Source organism: Eleutherodactylus coqui, chromosome 1 (assembly GCF_035609145.1).
Source record: "Eleutherodactylus coqui strain aEleCoq1 chromosome 1, aEleCoq1.hap1, whole genome shotgun sequence".
NCBI classification, from domain to species: Eukaryota; Metazoa; Chordata; class Amphibia; order Anura; family Eleutherodactylidae; genus Eleutherodactylus; species Eleutherodactylus coqui.
Window position 1 is genome coordinate 484,281,471 of NC_089837.1, and position 25,437 is coordinate 484,306,907.

Sequence of the window (25,437 nt, forward strand, 5' to 3'; positions counted from 1 at the left end):
ACAGGAGGCAGTATTCGAGGTGGTCACCATTACTAGTGGGGTACCACAGGAGGCAGTATTCAAGGTGGTCACCATTACTAGTGGGGTACCACAGGAGGCAGTATTGGAGGTGGTCACCATTACTAGTGGGGTACCACAGGAGGCAGTATTGGAGGTGGTCACCATTACTAGTGGGGTACCACAGGAGGCAGTATTGGAGGTGGTCACCATTACTAGTGGGGTACCACAGGAGGCAGTATTGGAGGTGGTCACCATTACTAGTGGGGTACCACAGGAGGCAGTATTGGAGGTGGTCACCATTACTAGTGAGGTACCACAGGGGGCCGTATTGGAGGTGGTCACCATTACTAGTGGGGTACCACAGGGGGCAGTATTGGAGGTGGTCACCATTACTAGTGGGGTACCACAGGAGGCAGTATTGGAGGTGGTCACCATTACTAGTGGGGTACCACAGGGGGCAATATTGGGCACGATTCTTTTTAAATATATTTATTAATGACATGCTGGATTGCACAGTAAAATATCAATATTTGCAGATGATACAAAACAAAGTAACACAAGAAGACAGAATACAGTTACAAATGGATCGGGATTAGCTAGGAGATTAAACAGAAAAGCCGCAAATTAAGAAGTCACCATTACGCACTAAATGCGAAACCACTGGTTACTGACATGAAGAACTTGGGGATTTTAGTTTACTGTAAACTCCACTAGTGTAACCAGTGTCAGGCAGCTGCTGCCAAGGCAAATAGGATCATGGGGTGCATCAAAAGCAGTCTAAGGGGCAAATGATGAGAACATTGCTCTTCCTCTTTACAAGTTACTGGAATATTGCGTAGTTTGGGGCTTAGGTTTAATGTCCACAGGCGGATTTGAATTGCGGAATCCGCGCGGGCCACCCTCGCGGAAGATCCTCAATTCAACCTGACAATAAAGCATGGGTGTGCGCATCTGAATTAAAGCATGCAGATTTGTTTAACGGACCTTTGGGTCCAGAAAACGAACCGCAGCATGCTCCTTCTTAAGTGCAGGTCCCGCATGGAAGCCGTCCAATCCGCGGCCTGTCTGCAATAGCCGCAGATTCAGGGGGTAAAACAGCAAGTTATCTCTTCGTCTCTGGATAGGAATTAACTTGTAATTCTGGTACAACCTCTTTAACGTGACCAAGGGATGGAGGCTGGGAAAAACCTTTTACGAAAATACTGTGGAACATGATACTTGAAGACAGGAGGATAAACCTTTTGTTGTCCTCAAACAGGGAGCTGTAAATGGCCGGACAGATATGGAAAGAATGACGATATGCAAACACTTTGCTGGAACACATCCTAGCAACCATGACAGCGTCTGCGCAGGATGAACAGACGGCCAGATGCTTCTGTTTGCTTTACATGATAAGCCAGCGGACCCGGCGCAGCGCACGGATGTAGCCATTATTAATTAACCACTTTCCTGATCCATAATTGCAAAATACGTAATATTAAACCAATACTTCGATACTAGCTAGTGTACTTAAAAGGGATTCAAGATGTATCGAAACATCCTAGTAAAGGGAAGGTGTCAGAGCAGCAGAAAAAAAAGGTTTGCCGATCAGTTTTTCTATATAATTTGATGACTAGGACAATTTAAATTTTAACTAAAAATAGACGTTTGTGAATTTTTACCTTTATTTTTGCAATAATGGCCCATTTACATGGGACGATTAACCCTTTCCAATCCAATTTGTATCCTCGTTTTCCTAGAGGGCTTACTCTTTCTGCTGTTATGCAAGAGGTGACACGTTGGATAGGCTCCGACAGCACAGCAGCTGGCAATATACAGTAAGAACCCAGACCGATGTCTTCCAACATCGGAGCTGTACAGCTTTAAATCATAATGTCTTCAGAGGTCAGACAGTGGATTGGAAAGGGTTAATGTTCAGTTCAAGCTCCCGCTGGAATTTGAACGATAGTCGTCCCGAGTAAATGCAAGCAGAAAACTGGGCGACTAGCCGTTTAGAACTGAACGGCTGCGGTTTACAGTGAATGGAGAGCACTCCCTGGCCGGCTCACTCGCCTCCATTCTGGACATGCTCTGAGCGATACTCGCTCCTGTGTAACAGCACGGGAGGGAGCATCACTGGGACACCCATCATTCGCCTGACATCTTATCCCATAAGCTCCTCAACAAGAAGTTACACGTTGCGTTTAGCTTGCCATCAATGTAAAGCAAGCGAACCATTGTCTAAACTATTGACCAATTTATAAGAAGAGCAATCCAGCGTAGAATGCCATTTATAATGGTCAGCAGGTGCCACAGATCCTAAAGGATATTACATGGGTTTAAATGTTTAAGTCTAGGAGAATGGTAAAATATGGCATCTGTGGAGGCGGCGGAGTCATCTTCACTCACCTGAATCTCAAAACCGAATGTTTCACAATCTTCTTTCTCTAAAGTGACTGTTTTCCTAGAAGCACAAAGAAAAAAAAAAGTTGTTATATTCCGCGTTCTCCTCCCCCTCCATATACATCTTCACAGCACTAACCAAGACAAAGCATATGCACTGTGTCTTGCACAATACGTCTCATTGTTCTTTCTTAAATGAAGCTCTGGGCTGCTCATTTAGAAAGCCACAACGCCCACCGATGTTTAAAGAGCCCTTTATTCCACTGTCTTTCAGAACTTCAGTTTTGCACACTTTGAAGCTATCGATCTAAAGAATCCTACAGTATTTACACAGCAGATCACCAACTTAAAAACAAAAATCTATATTCCATGTTTAAGAAAAAACAAAACTACTAAATGGTGAGCAATGCTGCCCCACAATAACCCTGATCAACAGATGCATGAAGAGGCCAATGTATAATAGAGACTCCTGTGCAGAAGATGGAACGCAGCTGCCATGTGTTCTACTGAATCCATGACTCAAACCATCACCCTCAGGCAGTAGCAAAAGTTGTCTATATAGTCAAAAGACTTGTGAGCGATGCACACGTTACGCGGTTATGAAGATGCATGCAGCGGACTCCATATGTGGCAGCTATTAGACTTTGACAGCAACTGGTAACTGCCAATGTCGTGGCCAAAGCTGACCTTGCGTCTAAACAGTTGGGGGCGCCCCATCAGCAACTCCTTTAACATGATCCGGTGGGGTCAATGGGCTATAGAATGGCAGTCCAGAGCCTACTGAAGGCTCCCAGGACTGCAATGCATAGCTGCCTATTAAGCCCCGCCAATGGTTAGGCTTGATAGGCAACACAAAAAATAAAATAAATCGATGTATACTGCAATACTGAAATATTGCAGTATATACTGCTAGCGATTAAAAATTTGAAGGTTCAAATCTTGTGGGGACTAAATGAAAGTGAAAGACATTTAATATTTTTAACATTATAAAACTATTAGAAAAGAAAAATCCCCTTACCTATTAAAAAAAAAACATATATTAAGTATCACTGTGTGAACTATTAAAATGTATCACAATATATCCCACATTCTGAAAGCAATACAAACAAGGACGGAATGGCAGAATTGCGATGGTAGCATTAAAAAAAAACCTCGTACAGCTAGGTCAATGAAAAAAAAAAAAAAAAAAAAAAAAAAAAACATTACAGTTCTTGAAAGGTGGGGACAAAAACAAAAAAAAATGAAAAAGCTCTAATTTAAAGGGTTAAAGTGACCTTCCAGTTTTAGGACAAAAGTCGGTCCCAGGACTGGTGGAGGTAGGTCGTATGTTACCTGCTGTCATTCCGATCATTCTAGTTCTGTTTTGGCTGTCCAGGATGGCTATTGCAATCGTCTCAATAACTAATCCCCACATTGCATTGGTAATATTAAACTATACTATAACTGCTGATTGGTCAGACATGCTCATGTGATTAGCACTGGCCAATCAGAGCAATGCAGTGTGTATTAGGTAGAAAATTGCTATGGCCATCTTGGCTGGTGTAGCTGGTGAATCGGAGTGGTGAAAGAAGAATGGCAGGTAATATACCCCACTGCCCCAGGGCAGAAGATGTCCTGAAACCAGATGGTCACTTATTAAATGACAGACACATGTGATGCGGTAAAGATATTAGTGACAGACGTCTTACCTGTGATGCTCTGATACCTGGCTTACATTCTTCCAACCCATTGGAGACCCCTGAAGACAAAAAATGGTGACATGTGAATACATTTGAATGCAATAAAGTAACTTAGCAAAACACAAGCCAAAAGGAAAGCAAGTTTTATCCAAAAAGGGTGCAGAAATTGTGTAAAGCTAACAATGCTACGGGGGGGGTGACAGCGCTGGTCTTGAAGGGGTTTGTCTTGAGTTAGAAGAAAAACAATCTGTTTTTCCAGAAACTGCATTGATTCTGGCATACAAACTATTCATAAAGACTCAAATCGATGATATAAAGGAAACTGCAGTGATGCAGGCGGCCTAAACAAGGGGTTTGTCCGTATAACGCTGACCGTTCTAGAACGGCGGCTTTGATGGGGCAGTTACTGTTTATGTTACGTATCGATTTCATCCATAAGGTTTATGAGCAGTAAAGCAGCCGGGACACTTAAAGCACATTAATGCTGCCTCAAGACATTAACAAATTACTACAATTCTTTAAACAAAAAGACATTAAGTTTAGAGCGGCACCCTAAGGCCTCCTTCCCACGAGCGTGACGGGCTCCGCAGCGTAATATTCCGCTGTGAAGCCCGTCACGGCGCCCCCCAGAGCCCCTATACTTACCTGCGGGAGATAGCGTGAAATCGCTTCCCCGCCCACCACCGCCGCGTCACCGCTCGTCACCGCTCGTCACCGCCCACCGCTCTCGCGTCACCAGCCGTGTCACGTGACGCGGCCGGACCGCGTCATTTGGCGTCATATGACGCTCGGCGGTGGGCGGGAAAGCGTTTTTTCACGCTATCTCCCGCTGGTTACAGCGGGAGATAGCGTGAATGGACGGCTTCCATTGACTGCAATGGAAGCCGTCAGTGCGTACAGCCCGTCCTCACCCGCAGAAAATAGAGCATGCTGCGGGTGAGGACGGGAGAAATCGCGGTGCGTAATTCCGCGGTGGAATTACGCATCGTGAGCATGGAGCTATTAGGTTCAATAGAACCTAATAGCTGCGTGCAACGCAGCGGATTTTCGCCGCGAATTACGCGGCGGAAATCCGTTCGTGGGAAGGAGGCCTAAACGAGATCTCCTCAAGACGTAGTGCCAAGACAACAATAAGGAATTCAGTAGGTTAATCTGGGATTAGGCATATTAAATACATTCTGTGCAAACGCAAATCTACAAATGGTTAATGAGGGCAAATGAACACCAAGATTCCTACTGAGACTCCTGGGCTGTTGGAGAGAACCTACTCAGAGGAAATTAGTCAGCGACTTGGATACTAGGTAGAAAGATTTGTATCAGGGTTGGGATCTTGTTAACAAAATGACCATTTGCTTTACTGTCTTATCAAGGTTTCTTTGGTTTGTAAATAAATCCAAATCTCGGCCACTGATTTTGCTAACGATCATCCTTTATATTGGTCAAGAATAATTCATTTTCATTCCACAAGGGGGAGTACCAAAGACTGGAAACTGCTGCACTACAACTCCCAGCAAATTCTGCCACTTTTTATAATCAAATGTTGGCTTCTATGGTCACATCCAATAGAAGGTCTTGGCTTATAGCTGTAAAGTGAAGTTATTCATCTGGAGCGCTGAGAACTTTCTGACTACAAGTAACTGATTTTCTAAGGAACTAGGAAGCTATAATATAGTGTATATAATATGTATTATACAAGGGGTGCTAAGTGCTCGGCTTTGTGATTTTCATATCGATGAAAGTTATATCATTTGACAGCTCGATCTTTGCAATACGTTGTTGGCCTGATCTTATGTGCCACTCGCATTAGACAGGTATGAAGACAACATGGCGGAGTCTGCAGCAGACTTCACGGCAATGTAGAGCGGTGATGAAGTTCCTGTTCCTGAAAGTGAAGTAGGCCAAAGACATTCACGGTGACCTGGTGCAGCCATTAGTTAGCAAGTGGCCTTTGTACTCCATTGTGAAAAAATTGAAGTTACCAAATTTAAAAAACTGTCCCCTTTAACACCAACAATGTAGAACATTCTGGAGACCTCCAATGGTGACCAATCCAGAAACCATTGACATCAGCCATGACTGGATTTTGTAAGGCCAGTGAAATTTTGCTAAGGCACTGTACATCTCCAGAGAAAGTTGGGTCCATAATTCACAATCATCTGGACATGAGAAGGGTTTCTGCCAGGTGAATCCCAACATGTTTGTTAAAACAAAAGCAAACTAGATTACAAGCCTCCCAGGATATTCGGCAGAGTTTATCAGTAGAATGCTTTCCTCTCTTGACTGGTGACTATGGACGAGACATGGATTTTTATATATGATCTTGAGTCAAAAGAACGGAGACCGTGGGTCCAAAGAAGTTTAGAGTGCAGAAGTCATCATCCAAGGTGATAGTGTCTGGAAGGTAGTCCACAAGTAGTAACCCAGAAGACAAAAGGGGTCTACTACCATGTCTGTGTACTACACAATACTTCTGCATAAACTGAAGGAGGCACTGAAGTTAAAGAGGCACGGAAAGTTGACCCAAGGTGTTGTGTTCTTGCATGACAATGCCTGGTCCCACACAGTGGCCATCACTCGGATCACACTGGCTGACCTGGCCTTCGAGGTGCTGGCCGTTTCTGCTCATTCATTGTATCTGGCACCCTCTGACTACCATCTGTTAGCTAATTTGAACACCTTACGGAAACCAAATTTGCCTCCATTTCTGACAGCTGTAGCAGATTGCCACCAAAGGAATTCGACCTGGATGGGTTGCAGATAGAGATGAGCGAGTATACTCGTAAGGCACATTACTCGAGCGAGTAGTGCCTTAGCCGAGTATCTCCCGCTCGTCTCTAAAGATTCGGGGGCCGGCGCGGGTGGCAGGTGAGTTGCGGCGGGGGGGTTGATCTCCCCTCCGTTCCTCCCCCGCCAGCCCCGAATCTTTAGAGATGAGCGGGGAGATACTCGGCTAAGGCACTACTCACTCGAGTAAGGTGCCTTAGCGAGTATACTCGCTCATCTCTAGTCGCAGATATTGTTACTCCACAATCACAAGTGCATTGATATCCAACAGGACTATGCAGAATTGTGAAATTTCATTGCTCATTCATGTCCATTATTTCTTGTGGCCAAAGCCAAGAACTTCTCAGCACCCCCTCGAAAGTTACATCTACAACTTAGCGGGTGCGGCTAAAATATGTCATTTGAATGTGAACCGCAGTTATTTAACCCCGAACACTTCGTGTGTCGCACCATTGTGAGACATATCAATCTGGCCATAGAAGCCGCAACTGGCACAAGGCATAAATTACGTCAAACACTCGCTCATAAACAAAAGTGAAGAAGCGGAAAACCAAGATGACGCGTTCTTCGCAGTGACCCTACAAAGCCAGCCTTATTCTCTGAGCCATATCACTGTTTAATATTCAAATACTTAAATACACAAAAGAGCAAAAATTTGCATCTAAAAAGCATCTCCACAGCGTTCACCGTAAGCCGGATTCTTGCAATTACACCAGATTTCCCCGTAACGTAACAAATACCGTCACCCCTGCTTATAGGGGATGCCCTTTATTTCACAGTCCACTCAAAAGTCTCTTTCATATCGTCCGGCGTAAATTTTAATAACTTGCAATTCATTTCCAAGGACAATTTATAGCATTGTACTGCTGGAGGTTCAGAACTCAAAACAAGGGTCATATACCGTGGGGGTAAATGGACCTAATCCAAGTTCATTTATTAGATCTGAACCTCGATCTTTCAAGCAGGCGTGGGGTGATTGGGGGGGGGGGGGCGTGAATGTATCACAGCATTAGGCTTCACACAGGCAAGAATGTGAACTATGTATTAAAGTGCGAAGTCAACTTAATATTTGCAGCAAAAGAACAATTGTTGCAGAGACTTCAGCCAATAAACTGATGTGAACCTGAAAAATATGTCCACTGTAGCAAAAAAACACTTAGCTACATGAACTCAGAGCTTGCTTCTGCTTATAGTTCATGAAGACTACGAAAAAACAAGTTACATCAGTGTGAAAAAAAGGGGGAACTAGGAGTCATCAAGTTTTTGAAAAACAAAATTAGGGAAGTACTTTGTATCTATTTTTTATCCTGCCCAATAAAGTTTATTAACTTAGACATGAAGCCTTCCTCCATGTGTAGTCCAGTAAGTGCATCCATACACCTTCGGAAGTCATTGGCCTCATTGGGCTTCCAGCCATTTCCTCTGGCTCCCCCTATACGTGAAGGACTGGTTCGGCCAAGCGTCAATGTACCAATTCATCCGAGAGATTTTATGCATGCCAAATAGTCCCCAAAAACAGTCAATGGGTGTCCGTTAAGACACCATCCAGTTCCAGCATACACCGGCTCTGGCACTTCCGTTTTTTTCTGTTTGGCTCAGATGACGGAGCCAAACAGAAAACAAGAAATGGTAGCGTGAACTTAGCCTTCGTCTAGGTGCACAATGGCCATAACTGCAAGTTGCACCCAAGAGACTCGGACACAACTCGCATTAGACAGCATTAGTGATGAGCGAGCATACTCGCTAAGGGCAATTGCTCGAGCAAACATTGCCCTTAGCGAATACCTGCCCGCTCGAGACAAAAGGTTCGGGTGGCGGCGGTGGGCAGGGAGCTGCGGGGGAGAGCGGGGAGGAACGGAGGGGAGATCTCTCTCTCCCTCTCTCCCCCCCCACTCCCTCCTGCTGACTGCCGCTACTCCCCGCTCCGGCACCCGAACCTTTTCTCTCAAGCGGGCAGGTACTCGCTAAGGGCAATGCTCGCTCGAGCAATTGCCCTTAGCGAGTATACTCGCTCATCTCTAGACAGCACACATTGATCCCAGTCCATGAAGTGTCCAATATACAGGGACAGACCACGGTCACATCTTACTTCTTGTCTGTGAAAAGAACATGTCATACGTTCTTTCACGAAGACCATCAATTCAAGATGTCCATTGTACATAGCCTCGTAGGCTATAAAGGGCCATATGCTGCCTGTGGAACTACACGGACAGCACATTTCCCCAAGATAAGTTAGTGTGCTCCTACAGTATAGAGCAGCTCGGTGTCTCAAAATATTTTGAGAAAGCAATTAAGTTTCAAGGAGGAGCAAACTCAACAGCAAATAAGCATTTCTACTAGTCCTATCCAAAGCTGCAATAGACTAGAGTGGATTCCTAGAAGTCCAATTTGCACTTGCAGCAACAGAAGATCTTGATGCGATGTAGTCCTCTATGCTTATTTTATAGGAAAAACTTGGTGACTGATTATACCCATGTAAGAAAAAAAAAAGTTGCTGTCTATTGACAAACTTTATGCAGAACTGAAGAAAAAAAAAAGTTACGTCAACAGAGCCAGCCCCAAACTTTCTGTTCCTCATTGTTAAACCTCGTAGACAAGAAGTGATGTGAGGGATGACCACACCGGTCTAATTTTGACATAGTAACACGGTTTATAAGGAAGACTTAACATAACAGCTCCAAACCCAGAGGAACTTGCAGATTACCCACATAGGACATGAGGGGGAGGATATGAGATACATCATTATCCAGACATGTAAACAAGCCTTTAGGCCACATCACTGCTGTTTACTGCAAGTGCTTATTACTATAGAACCGGGAAAACCAGTTCAGGTTATCACAACCAGCCCAACATGTGTCCGTAAAAGGTCCTAGTAGTGAAGAAGACTCATGGAAGGGTACGGCTGGACCATTGGAACACCTGACAGGTGCAGCGCACTATGAAGAATGGAAGGCGAGATCAAACTTCCTCAAATGTGAATAATTTGCTTTTATTGCAACGGTTACATTGTATTTAGTGACCAAGGAACTGAAAAATGAGGATACAATACTGTTTACAAGCCATAAATACAGAATAGACAACTTGTAATTTTATTTCATGTTTCCTGCTTGTAACACATTTAGAGACACGTATCATGGTAATAAACCGATGCGGCGGTACATATGGCCGTCTGCTATCGAGGCCTCCCGTCTACCACCAGCATAAAGCTCAATCATCTTATTGTCCCCAACTTTCATGAACCATCTGCTCCCCAAAGGAAAGCGGCTAAAGACAGCTTAAACAAAGCAATAATTAAATTACTGCCATTTAGAGAGACGGGGTGTGACCGCCGTGCCGCTACTTGCTGGGAAGACTCGGATAACAAATGGATTATTAAGAAGATCAAGAAAAAAAAAAAAAGCGGGAGACAGCAGTATGTCAGGATAAATGTCAGCGCCAAAAGACGTGCAATTATGGCACATCGGATGATAGGAAACCTCAAGCAAATAGACAATGACAGGGAACCCAACATATCATTAGCCGATTAGCCGGAGCGTAAAGCCGACTAGCACCAAATGCGTTTAAAGTGGTCGCTGGCACGGCACGCTCATCAGTCACTTTAATGTAATTAAAATGGGTACATGTGACCTCCGCCACAGAAACACTAGTAAGTCCCACCCGGCCCTTCCATATGGTTAAGACACAGCATTACTTATTAACTTTAATTATGACATACGCTTCCAGTTATGGCACTCTAGGGAAAACTGTTACCACACTGGCACGGTCTTGGCAACCTGTTCAGCAAGTGCCATGATTAATGTAACTTGTTTCTACATTGATCGATACAGGGGGTGGACAAAAATATGGTAACACCATACGAAATGCATGGGGTTCTAACCATTAGCGTTAAGCTGCCTTTTTTTTACCACTGCTTGCCTGCTGAATTTGTGTTTAACTTTACCTCTTGCCCTGCTCTGGGTGGTTTTGGGAGCAGCTGAATGGCATAAACCCCTGACCATTGGAACCTTGTTGCTCAGGCAGATGTTCACTTCTACCCGGCAGCATCCGTGTCATATTACCTCAACTTACATAGGATTGTAAATCATATTTCAATAAGACATGTAGAGATCGATTTAATGGCATGCATTTTGAAAGGCGTTTCCATATTTTTGTCCACCCCCTGTATATGCAGCCATATTCTCTGGTACTTATGCAATTGGAATTAGCAAAGGTCAGTTTACAGAAGCAGGTTTCACATGACGTATGCCCAGACAAGTGATATTGCGTCACTATGGTAAAGTTATGGCCACTTCCCCATTTGGATGTCTGAGGGCCAGATGACTAAAGTAATTTTACCGATGAAGTTCTGACGAGTCTCCATTGTTAGTACACAAACCTAAGGAACAATGACGCTAGTAAAGGGTAACGTACAAGGGGATGCAAAGACTCCCTTCTGTTACATCCCTTATTTCATGAGGCTACATGGTGTTAATTGTCATTTATGCTTGACCGGCCACAAAACTGCTTTGTACGAAAGGCCGTGATCCGATGCCGATCTGTCAGAATCTCGTTGACTCGCAAGTGACAAGCTGCACAATTAATAAGTCACCTAATATATGCACTTACTGTTTACTTAAAGAGCTCAGAGATCCTTGAGTGAACAAGTCTCGGCTAAAACCATAACATAGGATATCAGTTGTGTGCAGTGGCCACCAATACTGCATATGTCATTACAGGGTAGCCAAGTACACATTAATAGGGGCTATGCCACCAAAATCACCACCTGTCTACAGGGAAAGTGATAAATAATTGATTCCAGGGGGGTGAAGACCGCTTTAATCCACAGGGATAACAAGAATGGTGTATCCAGAGTCCCCCTGGGTGGAGTGTTGGTGCGTAGGTGAGACCACCACTCCATTTAGAGTCTATGGAGGTAAGTAAATACAGCACCCAGCAATTTCTATCAAACCCATAAAAGTTAATTGAGTGGTGGTCACACATGCATCACCATACCATTCACCCAGGGGACTCAGGGTATGCTGTATTAAGGCCCCGTGGGAGTCCCAGCAGTCGGACACCCATCATTTATTTAGCACTAGGGGTGGATTATGTCCATCATGGGTCTTAAGCTGTATGAAAATTGTGAGCCCCCCCCCACCAGTCTGAAAATTTTAAAAGGTGAGCCAAGCGCGCCGCGCCGACGCGATTCCAGAACCCAGCGCGCCGCGCCGACGCGATTCCAGAACCCAGCGCGCCGCGCCGACGCGATTCCAGAACCCAGCGCGCCGCGCCGACGCGATTCCAGAACCCAGCGCGCCGCGCCGACGCGATTCCAGAACCCAGCGCGCCGCGCCGACGCGATTCCAGAACCCAGCGCGCCGCGCCGACGCGATTCCAGAACCCAGCGCGCCGCGCCGACGCGATTCCAGAACCCAGCGCGCCGCGCCGACGCGATTCCAGAACCCAGCGCGCCGCACCGACGCGATTCCAGAACCCAGCGCGCCGCACCGACGCGATTCCAGAACCCAGCGCGCCGCACCGACGCGATTCCAGAACCCAGCGCGCCGCACCGACGCGATTCCAGAACCCAGCGCGCCGCACCGACGCGATTCCAGAACCCAGCGCGCCGCACCGACGCGATTCCAGAACCCAGCGCGCCGCACCGACGCGATTCCAGAACCCAGCGCGCCGCACCGACGCGATTCCAGAACCCAGCGCGCCGCACCGACGCGATTCCAGAACCCAGCGCGCCGCACCGACGCGATTCCAGAACCCAGCGCGCCGCACCGACGCGATTCCAGAACCCAGCGCGCCGCACCGACGCGATTCCAGAACCCAGCGCGCCGCACCGACGCGATTCCAGAACCCAGCGCGCCGCACCGACGCGATTCCAGAACCCAGGACTGTGAATTCTACCTCACATATACAGTGCAGTATGTGGGTAGTCTGGGCAACCATGGGCTCCAGCCTCTATTGTATATCACCTACCTTATGGATAATTGATAAGATATTGGTGGGATATCCCTTTTAAGCCATCAGTGTTCCAAATACCAGAAGTCAAATAAAATTTCAAATAGTGTAGAAATCCTAGAAATCCAGAACACCTAAAATTCATGGTTTTTTTTTTTACATGTGCAAAAGGTGTGAATTGAAGAAGGGGGTTTTAATTTTGGAGCAAAGGTTGCCCTTTATCCAAAACACCAGACAGATGAGCTGCAGGCGCTGCACAAATCCACAATGTGCAAAGACACTGGTGGAAACAAAGCCTTACACCCAGGCAGCCACAGAAAATGTATAAAAGTATTTAAATTGGGCGAAGTCCATGTATTAGTATGCAAATTATGGGGCCCTTTGTTATACTAAAAGCTACATTGTTTTATTCCTAAAGTGTGTTCTGCAAGAAGGTCCTTTTTTTGTTGGTTGTTGACCAGGTATGGAAAATTGTAGCATTCGAAGACAGGATGGAGTTGGTTGTTGTAGAAGGCAGAGAGACTGGCCCTGCCAGTATGTGTTCAGAGTGGTACACCCTGTTATACCCATCATGACCACCATCCAAACTCGTATCTTAACAGGATAACGCCCGTCCACATACTGCAGCAATCCGAAGACACGGACATCTTGCAAGGAGTCACAACTATGGATTGGCCTGCATGGTCCCCAGATTTATCCTCCATAGAGGATGTCTGGGACACTGCATTGTGTCAAATAGCCACCCACCACCCACCGTACAACTCACTACACAATGCATGGAGAGAATAACCTAACATACCAAAACCCTTATTGATTCAAGAATCCAAGAGTGTATGGTGGGCAAACTCCTTACTGAAACTTGTACCGAACAGCAATAAACTTTCTTATGGATTCCAATTAGCTATCATTTATTCTGGGTAGGACTCTGCATATCTACCAGGTTTCATGAAATTCCACCAGTTCCTTCTGGGTGGAACACTTCTAATTTCCACAGTTTTGGGCAATCAGGTTGTCCCCATATGCCAGCTGACTAAAATACACCAGATACAATAACCTATATATCCTCCAGTCAGCCATCAATGCAAGAGCGCTTCTGTAACCCCCCCCCCCCCCCCCTCCCCTCCCGAGATCAGCACTGAGGACCAACCACAGGCCTCCTCTGATGACCAATGACTGCATCAGTCTGAACGTGCATGCTCTTTTCCTAAACAGATGGTGGAAACTACTGGCCTTTGCACTCCATTTCTATGTAACTACAAGTACGACGCAAGACGACAAAAAGGAAAAAGAATGTAAAGGAGAATTCCTTCTCCCAGCTGCTTCTATCCAGAGACCTGACATGTAAAGGTTACTAGGCAATCACATATGTGCTCTGCACAATGTGCTACAAGCTTTCCAACTGTACAGCCTGGCTACACAGATGGGACAAACACAGGAAGAGCTACATTACCATTCTCCCAGCTGACCCCTCGCCCACATCCAGCCCTGTATTGTCTCCAGCCACGCAGTACGACACATTAGCAATTTAATGCTGTTTAAGTAAAATCAGAACACAAGACAGCTATTTGCGAGCTACTCTATATACAGCCTAAACTAATAATCCCCCTCCCCAAATCATTAATCCTTATCACACTCCTCCCTCACCCTTGCAGTATAGACATCCAGCAGATGCTTATCTTTCTCATTGAGACTTGACCTGGCCAACTTCAAGTCATGCAAATTAGTAAATAATTAGACCTTCGTTTGATAATAAAATAAGCCCTTTAAAAAAAGCCGGCTGTACGCAAAGCGAAACTCGATTTTCCAGTTTCGTATAAATAGCCAAACGTTTGCATAACTGACAACTTTTTATCTAAGTGCCAAAGGTTGGAGGCAGCTTGAAGTCATTAGATGTCTTCAGATCAGACTTCTATTTCATTATATTCCCTGATAAGGCAACTAGAACAGCTGCGCTCTAAACAGTCAGATCTGGATCCAGTTTGGCAAGACGCACCGACACGAAGAATGTGCGCCGCTACCAAATCTACAGTATTTCAGAACTAGCAGTGCTGAAGGGTAATGAGAACCACTAGACCCAAACCAAAAGGATGGCCACGGCGAGCCACAGATGTCCATAACCAATCTATGGTTGCTGCCACAGCAAGGGCACAATAGAAAAAAAATGGAATGCAATTTGTCGTTGTATCTACACCAGAAAATTGTGGCAAGTACTACCTCTGCCCCAATAACATACATGCCGTGAATACATTTACAGATGTCCAAGACAACCTGTACTGTTAACGGACACTTTCGGGAAGGTCTTGTCATGTACATTTCATTCAAGAATTGGGCTTTTCTTTCCTCGTTTTTGCAGATGCTTGGCCCGCAGTGCAGAGGATCTCATCCAACGTGTGTCCACATCCAGAGCTTATCCCACCACTAGATGTTTGTACCAGAGAGCTGGACCGGCCCTTATGTGACCAATGGAGTTCTCTACTTTACCATATTTTTCCTCTATTAAATTTAACAGCCAAACATTACACTCCTAAATTCCCTTATTCAGTTGGTGCCCGGACCTGAGCTTATGGGCCGCCACCAGCACTTCATGCAAGGTCCTAAATTATAGCAAAGTGCCAACAAAGTACATTTTAGGACATAAACTGGCCAACTTTCAATAAGTTTGTTTAAATACAGCTCTGGCTTGTTATAGCAACATGTGAGAAGTTTATATCGTTGGGGGCCTGAGAGCCCATCACTGGTTAGAATGAGGACACAAACAAGCTAACGAGTACTCTGTCTCTTCAGCCCACCTTAGACATATAGGATCATATATGATTCTCCATGTCGAGTATCAACAACTGATATACACCATTGAGCCATATTAAAACTATGTAGGTCCCCCCTCGCATCACCAAAACAGCTCTGACCTGTCAAGACATCTCTGGGACTTTACCACAAGACCCCTAAACATGTCCTGTTGTATCTGGCACCAAGACGTTAGCAGACCAATTCAGTCCTTTAAGTAGGGAGGTGGCACGGCCTCCAGGGATCAGACTTGTTTTACCAGCACATCCCACAGATTGATCAAATTCAGGCTTGGGGGATTTGAAGGCCATCACCACCTTCAACGTTTTGGCACGTTCCCCAAGCCCTTCCTGAACAGTTTCTGCAGAGTGGCAGGTTGCATTATCCTGCTGAAAGTGGCCTGTGCTCTTTGGCAATATCACTGCCATGAAGGGGTGCACTCGGTATGGATGATGTTTGGTAAATATCCAAGTAACATCCAGATAAATGCCACAATCCAAGAGATTCCTACTGCTTCCAACACTTTGCTTTCTTCCCATCTTGGTGCCGTCTCCTCAGGTAAGCAATGCAAACGCACCAGGAAGTCCACATGATGCATCAGACTGGTTCACCTTCTTCCATTGCTCTATGGCCAAGTTCTGAGGATCTCAAGCCCATTTTAGGTGCTTTAGGTCAGTGTTCCCCAACTCCAGTCCTCAGGGACCGCCAACAGGTCATGTTTTCAGGATTTCCTCAGTGTTGCACAGGTGATGTAATTATTGCAGATGCCTCAGACATTGTCACAGGTGTTCTTACCATAGGATATCCTGAAAACATGACCTGTTGGTGGTCCCTGAGGACTGGAGTTGGGGACCCCTGCTTTAGGTGATTGACAGGGTCAACATGTGCCCTTCGTGTACCACAACTTGCTGCAAAGCCACAGTTTGGTCAGTGTACCTTTTTCAGCTACAATAGCTCTTCTGTGTGATCAAGCACATATCCTTCACTCTCCATGCAAGTCTTAGGTGCCCATGACCCGGTTGTCAGTTCATCAGTTACCCTACGTTTGACCCACTTGGTAGAAACTAACCAATACATATCAGGAAAACCCTATAGGACCTGAGGTTTTGGGAATACTCTAACCCTGCCATCTAGTCGTCATAATTTGGTCCTTATCAAAGTTGCTCAGGTACTTGCAGTTGTTGAGTTGAAAGCAGGAAAAATGGTCACCTAACTGCCCACTTGCTGCCCACCTGTCAGTTTTAATGTTCTAGCTGATCGGTGTATAATGCATCTGTAGAGGTTATACAGCTCTACTACTGCAGGACATGAGAGCAAAAAATTGTTAATTTAGGACTTAAATCTAAAAAGAGCCAGAACCTAAAATTTGTAACGCGATGCAAAAGCATATGTTTTTGGGTTGTTTCATGGCTTTTGAAGTTCACAGCCCTAACTTGTTAAAAAGTAAACACATGCTGTATGTAGTCAGACATTACTGAAGCTGCAGACTGCCTGGGCTGACCGCTGACCTCGTCCAGCAAGCGGTCAAGGTACCTTGTCCCAACAGGTGACACCACAAGTGAATATCCTTCATAGGAAATGACCAAAAATACCTCGACTATGGCAAGCTAAACACAAATGTTAATAAATGAAGGAACTGCGCAAAGACTAGCAAGAGAAAACGAAACGTTATGTGAAATAACACGTCGCATATGTACTGTCATACGTGTACACATCACACGTGTTCACAGCCCTACTATGGAGACGGCACTTTGTAGTCATTCAGCTTCAGTAGTCTCAGCACAGCTGATTGTAAGAGCGTTTCCCAAATAAACCCTTCACGTGCTTCATGAAATCCTTCTCTTCCTGCTTCTAGGAGCGATCCGCATGAAAGGAACAGTCAAAACAATTAGATGCACACCAGCTATTAATGAAATGTATCTACAGGCTGGGTTTACATGTAGCAGGAGAGTTTGGTTTGGCAGATCCGCACATGTTTTATAGTGATTTGTCATGATGTAGTAATGCTTTTTAGCCTCACTTTTTTTTCCTTTTTTTAACAGGTGGAACACCTATAAAAAGCAGACAACCCATAACTATTGTAAAACCACAAGCAGTGCACTACTGGCATGTGTGAGCCTGAGCGAAGACTAGAAGCCTACAAGTAGGCTGGTACACTCAGCAGGGTCCGGTATTCACTGTGGGACCCTCTAGTCTAGAGGAACCTTCAATGCCAAGCCTGCACAGTAATATATCCAATGACTGGACCATTACTCCGTTTACAACTTTTTGCTATGGATTCTCCAGTTCCTGGACCCCTCATCTCCTGCAGAGCGCTTTTCACTATCTGGTACACACTTTGTATCACTAGTCCGAGACACTTCACGCTGCTTTCTGTTTGGCTAACCCATCTCATGTGAGCAGCGTTGACCAATCAGTGTCTTCAACTACGAATGAACAGTGTGCATCAAGTAGTCAGAAGTGCAATAGCTATCTCAAAAGATGGAAATGGACCAGGAACAGGCAGAACAACATCAGAAAGCTGCAGGTAATATTACTCCCCCTACCCTTTGGTCCCGGAACTCGAAAGTCACTTTAAGACTCATGAATGTTCATCTTATTTAGAGCAGCCGTCCAGTCCTGAAACAAAGATGGCCACTACAGCTTCTCGGACTGCCTGATACATACTACACATTAGTATGCATCATTCTAAAACCCTATACACCTACTTTCACAGATGCTACCCATGTGACCAGCATTGGCCAGTCACATCAGCTTGTAATGCCTTAGACTACTGATGCATATTAATGCAGTATGCATCAAATGGTCAGAGAACTGGTTGGGGCCATCTATGTTTCTCCAGGACCAGAGGGTCACTTTAAATGGGTTGTCGGGGACTTTTACTATTGATGACCTATCTTCATAATTGGTTATCAATGGCTGATTGGTGGGAGTTTACAGCTCAGAATCCCCACTGATCAGCTGATCGCTGGGCCCATTGTAAGTGCGGACAACGCTGTCCATATTGTAGCGACCTGGTTTGGTACTGTAGGCACAGCTCCATTGAAATTAGTGGGGGCAGTGCCTGTAATACCAAACTGTGTTGCTGCAATGTTGACCACAGTATCTGCTTCTGGCACTGTCCACACTGTCGGCTGACCCCCACTGATAAATTGATGACCAACGCTAAGGGTAGGTCATCAATAGTAAAAGTCCCAACAACCCCTTTAAAATTTGCATGACAGATCTTGATTTTGGCACCTATAGAGATCTATAGGTTCATGGTGTACTTCAGTGCATATCCGCTTTTATACAGAAGTATAGATTTATTCTCACACATAGGCCAGGCATACACGACCGTGCTTACAGTGGGCATCTCTAGCGGGTGAGCATGCAGCAAGTACGCAATGACAATGCATAACTGCTGTGTGCCGCCAATCTCCATACACTATGTGGCCGTGTACGTGCGCATAACACGCATGTTATGTAAAACCTGGAATGAGCCATTTCATGCAGCTCATGTGAGCAGCAAAATTAAAGTATATGATATTGCTACTGCGTATTATTGCATGGGTAATATGCAATGAGTATACAGTCATATTGTGTTAATTCCCCTGCATCCCAAATAAAGTACAATGCTATGGAGGCACCATAAAGTGGCACACATGTGCCACTCTTCATGCTAGTCGCTTTAGGCAGACTTGCCAGTTATCAGACTTGTTAAAGCTACATGACCGCTCAAAGTCTGGTATTTACAAGTGCTAGTAAACGCAAGCATATATTTTATATGGCATGTAATATTGAACAGTATCACGGCGCACGCTTCACCGCATCCATCCGCTATACTCCCCACTGCAGAATGTCAGATCCTCTTCCCATACTGCAGATCCAGCAGGGTATATGGAAACAGACTATCCAAGCTTACTAAACATGATACAAAACAGCAGCATATATAAAAAAAGTGTCAACCAGAATAGTTTGTTACTTTGTCTCGCAGCTCACGTGACATCTGGAACCATGTCCTAGCGTGCAACTTATAACCCACTTTGGTATAATTCGTGCACCTGTCACCTCCCAGTCGCACACATATTGATGGCGTGTATATTTCCTCGTACGCTTTAAAGTTTACCATGAGAACAAAGCTGCTGTAGAAAGCTTTGTAAATAGCTGTGGTTAGTTGGGTCTAACACATAAGTCAGGCGGAAATGTCTAGTGATTTACATATCACCTGAGACACCTACACATATTACTGGAGATGCGGACTCGCGTATAAGACGGTTAGTGGTATTTCTCGCTTACTTCAACCTTATGTGTATAAAGCAAGTACGGAAACGGAGAATAACCCACTAAAACCAAAGTATCAGATGCAGACAAGTGGAAAGCCATGTCACCACTTCACAGAATTAGTAATGCAGGACAGCAGGTACGTGAGAGAACTAGTTATAACGTTACGGGCAGGATCAGAATAGAATTAGCCATACAAGAAGGTGCAGAATGATGAGGATACGGATGGTTCAACTAACTAGCAGAAAACACAGGAACTGCTATGGCAAGACGGCAGAGGAGGTCCCTTCCAACGCGACCATTCTACGACTATTACAGGTCAGCAGCAGCGCACAGTTGTAAGGAGTATTAACCCTTTCCAATCCACTGTCTGACGACTGAAGACATTCTGATTGAAGGCTGTACAGCTCTGATGTGGGAAGACGTCCGGCAGGGTATTCTTACTGTATATTACTGGCCGCTCTGTTGTGGGGGCCTTTCTAGCATGTCGCATACCACAGTACTAGCTCTAGCCAGCAGATGGCGCTATTGTTTAATGGCAGTAAGAGAAAGCCCCCTAGGAAACCCTGAATCCAAAATTGGATTGCAAAGGGTTAAGGCTCGTTTAGACCCACTGAGGACTCGTTTGCTCAAAGGATCACTGTTAGCTCCTACGCTCTCTTTACACAGGCAGATACATCGTTGGCTTGTTAACACAAGATATCGTTCAGTCGTTAATCACATTGGCTGTATAAGTGACTGAGAATGACTGAACGATCAGTAGTGATTAGTGAAGCCGATGATTTTTATGCCTGCATAACATGAACGATTTATCGTTTGCTCGTTAGTAATTATAGTTCATTTTCTCTGATTTTAATTTAAAATTTTCTTATGATTATCGTTCCATCTAAAAGGGCTTTAAGTGAACCTCTGGAAGTATTTGGATTTCTAAACTGATTACTAATAAGATGTGCCATTGTTTATCACAATTATAGACAAACAATAACTAAACTAATGACAACGTTGTACTGTTTGTCTAAAGGATCATTGTAACTATCACTCAAATATTGCTCAAAGGAATGAAAGTTCGTAATAGTTGTCACATCTTATGCCCGCCATCATGCAATTATTGTTAGCTTTTCGCTCAGTTTCAGCCTGCATTAAATCATTGGTTCGCTCGCTTCTGGTTACGTCTCAACACTCCCCGCTCAGTTTCCTCATAGGAATGTGAAGCGATGAATGATCAATTCTCAGCAATGATCTGCCTGTCTAAACAGACTGCATGAGTGTGAACTGCGAACGAATTAGTGGCGACGTCACTTGTGAGCTCGATCAAACGACAATCAGCTTATGTAAAAGGAGCATTACTACTGAGTGAATATTCATCTGGGAATTAACTGATGACCTATCCTGAGGATAAGCCATCAATAGTTGATAATGGAGGTCCGCGACTAGGAATCGGACCAATCACTCATTGAAAAGGCTGCGGTGCTCTCCAGCCTGTGACATCAAAATCGGTCACATGGCCCAAGAGCAGCTCAGTCCTATTCCAGTGGATGGGCTGCTATATCAGACACAGCCACTATAGAATGTACAGTGCTGTGTCTGGTCTAGACTGAAGTGGAAGCAGTTGATCAGTGGGGACCCCGAGTGGTAGGCCCCCATATAGCAACTGATGACCTAGCCTAAGGCTGCACCAGCGAACTCTGACATTCCCTCGTGCAAACGATAAATCTTCCCGTGTAAAAGCACTCTTAGTCTTAAAAAAATCCCTTTAAGGGGTTTACCAGAAATACAAGTTATCCCCCTATTTACAGGAACTTGCGGATCGGTGAGGGCCTCACCTCTGAGAACGTCACTGATCTTGAGAAAGGGAGTCCCATGTCCCCCTCTGCCCATCATCGCAGGGGTCACTTTCCCCTCACCCCGTAGGGACATCAGAATGAACGGAGCACTGGCCAAGCATGCAAGGTTGGCGGTCCATTCATTTCAAAGGGGTTGACGGAAATAGCCGAGTGCTTACCGCTCAGGTATCGGCACAGTTCTATTAAAAGTGAATGGAGGGTCAGCGCGACCAGAGCTTCTTTCCGTCTCCTCACCACCACACTATCTCCACAATGAAGACGGCTGTGTACACCGAATCAGTGGGGGAATCAGCAACCCATCAACAAGTATCCCCCTTTACTGTATATAGGGTATGTGTAATCTTGGCCCAACCCCTTTAATAACCCGTAGATCCCCGTTAACAGTAATCACCTTCAAATGTTTCCTAGAGCTGCAAATAAGATCAGAGCCACCTTAAGAAATGCTGGACCATTTCTCCTTGCAAATGTCTTTCAGTCCATCAATATTTCTGTGATGCCTTGCATGCACGGCAAAAAAACAATTATGTAACCCTTATTTAATGGATTTACTTGTGCAAATAATTGCTATATACTGTACAGGACAGCGGAAGAGTATATATGGCACACAGGACAGTATGCAGCCACTACATAGTCCTCACCAGTATATACAGGACAGTATACAGCTACTACATAGAGTCCACACCAGTATAGTGGTCATATACAGGATAGTATACAGCCACTACATACAGTCCTCACCAGCTATATATGGCACGCAGGGCAGTAAATAGCATATATATATATATATATATATATATATATATATATATAATGCAGGACAATACAGGCTACTACATACAGCCCCTACCAGTATATATATATATATATATATATATATATATATATGGCATGCAAGATGGTATACAGCTACTACATACAGTCCTCACCAGTATATATATATGGCACACAGGCCAGTATACAGCTACTACATATAGTCCTCACCAGCATATACTGCACACAGGACACTATATGGCCACTACATACAGTCCTCATATATATATTTTAGCACACAGGCCAGTATACAGCTACTACAAACAGTGCTCACCAGTGTATACGGTTGGACACTTGTCTGTACCTGCTGCTCCCCATATCACACAATGGGGCTGATACACAATAGGTCACTGCCGTCCATATACACCACACTAGCTGCCCGTTAACCCCCGCAGGGCCAGAGGCAAGCAGTCCAGAAGATGCAGGGGTCCCTCCCAGTGCCGCATTACACCATGACAACCGCAGCCCATCCTCACCTTCTTAGACCTGGGCAGGGTCCCTCCTGAGACCACCAGCGCCTTGTACATGTCATCCGTCCTGTAGCTGCCCAGCGCCATGTAGGGCTCAGCCTTGTCCCTCTCCCGGTAGCCGACTTGCTCCGCCGTGTAGTCCTCCTTGTGGTGCAGCTTCTTCAGCCGTCTGAAAGTCATTGCCGTCCCGGCAGCTGCTGCAGACAGACGCGTGCGGCCGCCTGCACCTCCGTGTCAGTGTGTGGAGGGGGCGGCACCCGGCGCGGGCATATAACTCAGCTCGGGGGCGGGGCCAGCGCCCACAGACACGCCCCCTCCCTGCACGTGTCCGCCACATCTAAAGGCGGCCTGCTGTGTGGGGTCGCGGCGTGTAATTATGGAGCGTGCGGCGTGTTCTTCCCGCCTCCTCACTGTATACACCCGGCGCGGTATATGTGCGGTACCGGCGGTGTACAGTGCGCTGTATGTGAGGGGAACATGCCTGCTGGCACATGTAACACACCTGAGTCATGGAAGTCACACACATACACATACATGCCCCCACCCCCTCAGCCATGAGGTAAACTCACAAGTCGCCTCCACAATGCGGTTTTTTGCTGCTATATTTTGTGAAAATAAATGTTAAAAACCGACATCAGGCTTTTTTTTTTTACACTATTTTTTTTATTTCCATTGCGCTGGACAGATCTCCCATAAATGTGAGCGAGGGCTCGTTCGCAATACGCAGTGAATATAACGTAGGAATTCCAACGGGTTCGTCACATTTGCGCATTTTTTCCACATGATTAAAAAGAAAATAATGCGGCGTGTCTCATTTTGGTGCAATAGGCCTTTAAAATGAATGAGCCGGAAACCTGAGCAGGACATTAATGGGCGCCTCCACGTATGTTTTGCGTGTATATTTACATGAGTGAAACCCGCATTACGCCCGTGAGACGGAGGCCTAAGGGCTCTCCCACACGAGCATTTTCTGCAGGCACGGGGAGAACTCAGTAGTATGCAATGGATTACGTAGGTCTGTGTGCCGACCAATCCCCATACATAGAGATGAGCAAACATACTCGCTAAGGACAATTACTCGATCGAGCATTGTCCTTAGCGAGTACCTGCCCGCTCGTAAGAAAAGGTTTGGCTGCCAGCGCTGGTGACAGGTGAGTTGCAGCAGTGAGCGGGGGGAAAGAGAGGGAGAGAGAGATCTCCCCTCCGTTCCACTCCACTCTCCCCCGCCGCTCCCCGCCCGCTGCCGGCAGCCGAACCTTTTCTTCCGAGCGGGCAGGTACTCGCTAAGGACAATGCTCGCTCGAGTAATTGCCCTTAGTGAGTATGCTCGCTCATCTCTACCCATACACTATCTTGGCACGTAGGCACACATAATAAACCCCAAGATACACGTCCTTTGTATGCGCACGCCGTGCGTGAGAGGCGCTTTTGAAAGTAATGTAAAGTTAATTAGCACGTATTACGGACGCAAAACCTGCGTGAGTCATACGCAGTACAAAAGGCTTGTGTGAGAGAGCCCTAAGGGCCCATCCACACGGGCACTTTCACATACGTTGCACTTTAGACCGGTTTCACACAGGCGTATCTGCATGCGTAATATGCAGTGAATAGAACCCATTGATTTTAAAAAAAAATAACGCAGTCTAACCTATTTTAGTGCATATTACGCACCGCAATAGGCTGTTGAAATGAATGGGCCAGCGCAAATATGCAGGAAACCTGTGCAGCAAATCAATGGGCCCCTCTGTGCACTTTTTTTGTGCGTGCAAATAGGCAGTGTAATTACGCTCACTGAAACGGAAGCAATGTGCGGGCAACTGCGATTTTCTGTTGCAGCGTATTTACACCAACCCAAACCCGAATATGCCTGTGTGAAGGAGGCCTAAGTCTGCCCGCACACAGATGGGTCGGACTCCGCATGCGGGATCCTGCAGCGGAAACCAACCCTGTGCACGGCCGGTGACCCCCGCGTAGCTGTCCGCAGTCGTCTTATCCGTATTGCGGAGTACATGCACAGTACAGATAATGCCACGACATCACTAGGCGATGATGCAGATCCCGCAACCTTTCCGCCTGGGAATAGAGCGTACTGCGACTTTTCCCCTGCGAGCGGAAAATTACAATTGATTTCCGCGCGGGGGGGGGAATCGCTTTTCCATAGCATGTTATGGGAGGCGTTTGCTGCGGACTCCGGGAGGTGGATGCCCGCAATGTAAAGCCGCCCGTGTGCAGGTGGCCTACGGGACCGCCCGCACTGGTGCTTTCACGTATGTGAGATATATATATGTAAAAAACATGTGAAAACGCAAACATTTTAACTAGAGATGAGCGAGTATACTCGCTAAGGGCAATTGCTCGAGCGAGCATTGCCCTTAGCGAGTATCTCCCCGCTCAAGAGAAAAGGTTCGGGTGCCGGCACAGGGGAGCGGTGAGTAGCGGCAGTCAGCAGGTGGGAGCCGGGGGGGGGGGGGGGGG

General features: G+C 45.8%; 1 protein-coding gene across 1 annotated transcript in view; it reads right to left on the reverse strand.

Annotated features, from left to right (window-relative positions):
• TAMALIN (trafficking regulator and scaffold protein tamalin) overlaps positions 1–23,190 on the reverse strand; it is a 32,632-nt gene extending 9,442 nt beyond the window's left edge. The window contains exons 1-3 of the mRNA XM_066585978.1: positions 22,969–23,190; positions 4,071–4,120; positions 2,389–2,443 (exon numbers count right to left, since the gene is read on the reverse strand). Coding sequence (XP_066442075.1) covers positions 2,389–2,443; positions 4,071–4,120; positions 22,969–23,142 — 279 coding nt within the window. The 5' untranslated portion in view covers positions 23,143–23,190. The remainder of the gene's footprint in view (positions 1–2,388; positions 2,444–4,070; positions 4,121–22,968) is intronic.
• Between the last annotated feature and the right edge of the window lie 2,247 nt (positions 23,191–25,437).